The sequence below is a fragment of the Nestor notabilis genome, unplaced genomic scaffold (assembly GCF_000696875.1).
Source record: "Nestor notabilis isolate BGI_N333 unplaced genomic scaffold, ASM69687v1 scaffold3639, whole genome shotgun sequence".
Taxonomy (NCBI): Eukaryota; Metazoa; Chordata; class Aves; order Psittaciformes; family Psittacidae; genus Nestor; species Nestor notabilis.
The window spans coordinates 8,938-12,536 of NW_009943090.1; the positions used below are offsets into that span (position 1 = coordinate 8,938).

Genomic DNA, 3,599 nt, shown 5'->3' on the forward strand with positions numbered 1-3,599 from the left:
AAGGTCACTTTCAAGAGCTAGGAGACAAACTTTCCTTCTTTTCATTTTATTACTGACAGTTAGAGAAAACTTTATCCTACCCTGGGTGAGGAAAAGAACTGTTTCACAGACGAGCAGGTTACTCAGAGCCGCTGCTGACTCAACACCTTGCTAGAACCTATCTCCACTGAAATGGTTCCATTTAGCCAGGCCACACCGCACAGAAGTGCCATTCACAAGTCACCTTCAGTTCTACTCACCCATCTGTTGTTGGTTTCTTCCGGAGGATGCTTGGGCGCGGGGAAGAGCCCTGGGCTGGTGCACTGGCACTGGCACTCTGGCTATGGGTTTGCACAACCGTAGTCGCTGCCGAAGCCGTGTTGAATGTGTTGCTAATAGGATTGGCTACAATGGTGGCTCCATCTGCCAAGACTACTGCTGGGGAGGATGGACATTGACACAGCAGAGAGAACAGATACAGAGAAGAAGCAGCAGTTACTTAAGGAAATGTGATAAAGCAGGTGTTTGCAGAGCACATGTTGTCTATGCTCCCTCGACTCCCTCAGTCTTTACCTGAAAGTGCTTTCAGACTATTTTGCAACCAACACCTTTGCTGCAAGCAATCTGATCACTGAACCTTCTGCAGGGAAGATGGGAACTACCTCCTGCTTAACAACTGCTGCTAGGGAAATATTCTTTTCCAGAAGAAATGGAAAATGGAGAAATAGCTGGAGATCATCAAAACAACTGGCTCAATAAACAACACTCCTGGTAGAGTCTCTGTGTCAATACGTGCCACCATAAGTAAGCACTATCAGTTGTGCTTACATTCTGACCTTCAGCCAAAGCCTGTTTGGCCAGCTAACAAAGCACAGCATTTAGACAGTCAGGCAGTCACCACACAGTATGTCTGCAGCTTTGCAACAGCATATTCTCTGGGTTGTCATATCCCATTTCTTCAATAAGTTGTTGTCATTTCATCAGACCAATAATTTTTAATGAAAGATGGTTTCTATCACAGTCCAACATCAGGTTACCAACTGCTGAAGGCACCTAGCTGTATTCTTATTTCTACTGTGATCTAACACATAACCAGAACAGTGTGGAGAATATCATTTACTTGTAAATTACTTTTCCAAGGCCTTACTGAAGAGAATCGTTTAAGCCCAGGCACCACCAGTCTTTTCCACTGAAGTAACCCATTCAAAGGCTACCCACACACCACAGCTGGTACACTGAAAAACCCCATAAATTGAGAAATAAGTAAACAATATTGGCTGGAAGAATATGCTTATGAATGTGTTTGGTGTCTACTGCCAGACCACAGAGACTATAGTGAGATCATTAGTCAGAATCAAAGAAAAAAAACCCAAACAAGCCAAATTTGCAGGACAGAAGCTCAGTAACTCTGCCCAGGTCCAAAGCAAGGACTTTTCTGGCTGCTCTTACCTGAAGTCTTGGTGTCAGCCTGTGGCTGCTGAGCACTGATTGGTGCTGGCTGCAGTCCCTGCGTGCCAATTGGTGCAGCGGGGTGGAGTCCTTGCGTCCCGATTGGTGCTGGCTGAATGCCCTGGGCACTGATTGGTGCTGGCTGGATCCCCTGAGCACTGATGGGTGCCGGCTGGATGCCCTGGATGTGCCGGGCATGAGATGCATCTACAGTCATCAGCTGCATGGGGTTGAGGTGCACAGTGGAGGCCACTCCAACGCCAGTCTGAGCCGTGATGGCAGAGTTGGGCGCCTGGGCTGAAACTGGGAACAGCAACACAAACACCTCATCACACCTACCCGGGGGTGCCTCTGCTCCCCCCAGCACCTCTTACTCAAATATTGCCTTTCAAAGACTACTTTGCTTTGATTCATTGATTTGCCAGCCTGCTTGTTGCAGTGGTAAATTTGAGTGGAGAGGCCAGATTGTCTGCCAGAAGAATTCAATTACTGTTTATTTCCATTCAATTTTCTATTTCAAATTGCAACAAGAGGGAAAAGATCAAGTTTGACTCTACTTTTTAGTTAGACCCAAACTGCATTTCTGTATCCACCTTAATTTCATAAGGCTGTGCACTATTTTAGCTCACTATCTTATCTTACATTGCTTCTAAGTACCAACACGCGGCATTTTCCCTGCTTGAAAAGAAATAGGTATTTATAAAAAAGAGAAGCCTAAGCCCATGTCTTGTCAAAAGTCAGTCCTTTCACAGAGCTCATCATTACATCAATTAAAAAGAGCTCCACACCTTTGGCTCCACACCCAGAGACTCAACTCTAAGTACCTTAAAGCAGGGCTTGCTTACTTATCCCCTTTCCCCAGCCACACAGTCATAATAGTTTTCCTCAGTGCAAGTGGACAAACTGTTCTGAAGTTGAGTACAAACTTATCTGGCTCAGAACAGGGCTTGCACTCACAGGCTGGATCCCACAGCTCAAATGAACACAACATCTTTCTGTGTCAGAACAATGTTCCCAATGAAAAATCTGTTCTAAGACGTTCAACTCATTTATTTGAATTTACCATGATTCCATCTTTCCCGATCCACTATACAGTGCATTGTGCTTCTCCCAGGCAGCACTTAACAATACTGACCGATCACCTGCAGTCCCTGGAACTCCAGGTTTCCAGCCTTTACAGAACAGTTTCTGCAGCCCTACACAGAATGCAAGTGTGAACCTGCCAACAATGGCCGTGCCTGCTGACAACGGAGAGCCCTCTCATCGCAGAGCAAGCTGGTTTTGTCATTGTCACAGGATTTCGACCAAGTTCTTCTGCTGACAAGACAGTCTAAAAACAGCTGTCAAAACCCCCAAAATCTGTCACCAGGTCCCTGAAAATGGTTTCTGTATAAACCACAGCATGTTTATTCTCTCAGTGGAAGGCCTTATGTGAAACACTCTCACTGCAGAACTTTCTATCCAACAAAATCCTTTTGGGATGCTACACTAAACACACATCAGCATTTGGAAAGCCAAAGCCAGTCTTCTTCCTCAAAACTCCACATTAACTCTCCTTATTTCAGTTGTATTCTAAAATGTCTCTTCTGTACCTTTATCTAAGCCCTTACCTGGCTGCGCACAGCCCAGCTGCACGTCCCTTCTGATACCCTGAATCCTCTGCTTTGAGCTGTCACCAGTTATTGCCATAATTGGTACCTTCAGCTGATGTTTCAAGTCAATTTAACAAGAAAAATGTCTCCATCAGTGAGCTCCAGCTGAAGAACCTGCATCTGCTGTTTAAAAATTAGGATTAGCCTACCATCCCCCCATGAAAGCTGGAACTCCTGACAGTCTGCAATCATGTTCCAGCAGGGGCTCTGCAACCACTCCTCAAACACAGCTGCCAGCACCAACTACCACCACGCACCTGCACATTCTCCTTTAGAAACTTTCAGCCAAAGAGTAAGAAGGTACAAATTAAGCCCACCTGTCTGTTTTGGGAATTATTTAATTGTCCTGAAGCCCACCTCAAAGCCTGGTATGACTTCTAGTCAAGACTAGCAACTTTTCACTGGAATTTCAATGACATAAAGAATAGGCCCCAGTAACATACCAGTTCCCTGTGCATGTTAAGACCACTTGGTCTCCAGGTACAAGCACCCTGAGCAGGACTGAACAGAGAGCTGACT

General features: G+C 45.5%; 1 protein-coding gene across 1 annotated transcript in view; it reads right to left on the reverse strand.

Annotated features, from left to right (window-relative positions):
- Positions 1 to 3,599, reverse strand: part of SAP130 (Sin3A-associated protein, 130kDa) — a 19,117-nt gene that overhangs the window by 5,491 nt on the left and 10,027 nt on the right. Inside the window, 2 exon segments of the mRNA XM_010021719.1 lie at positions 240 to 417; positions 1,429 to 1,731. Coding sequence (XP_010020021.1) covers positions 240 to 417; positions 1,429 to 1,731 — 481 coding nt within the window.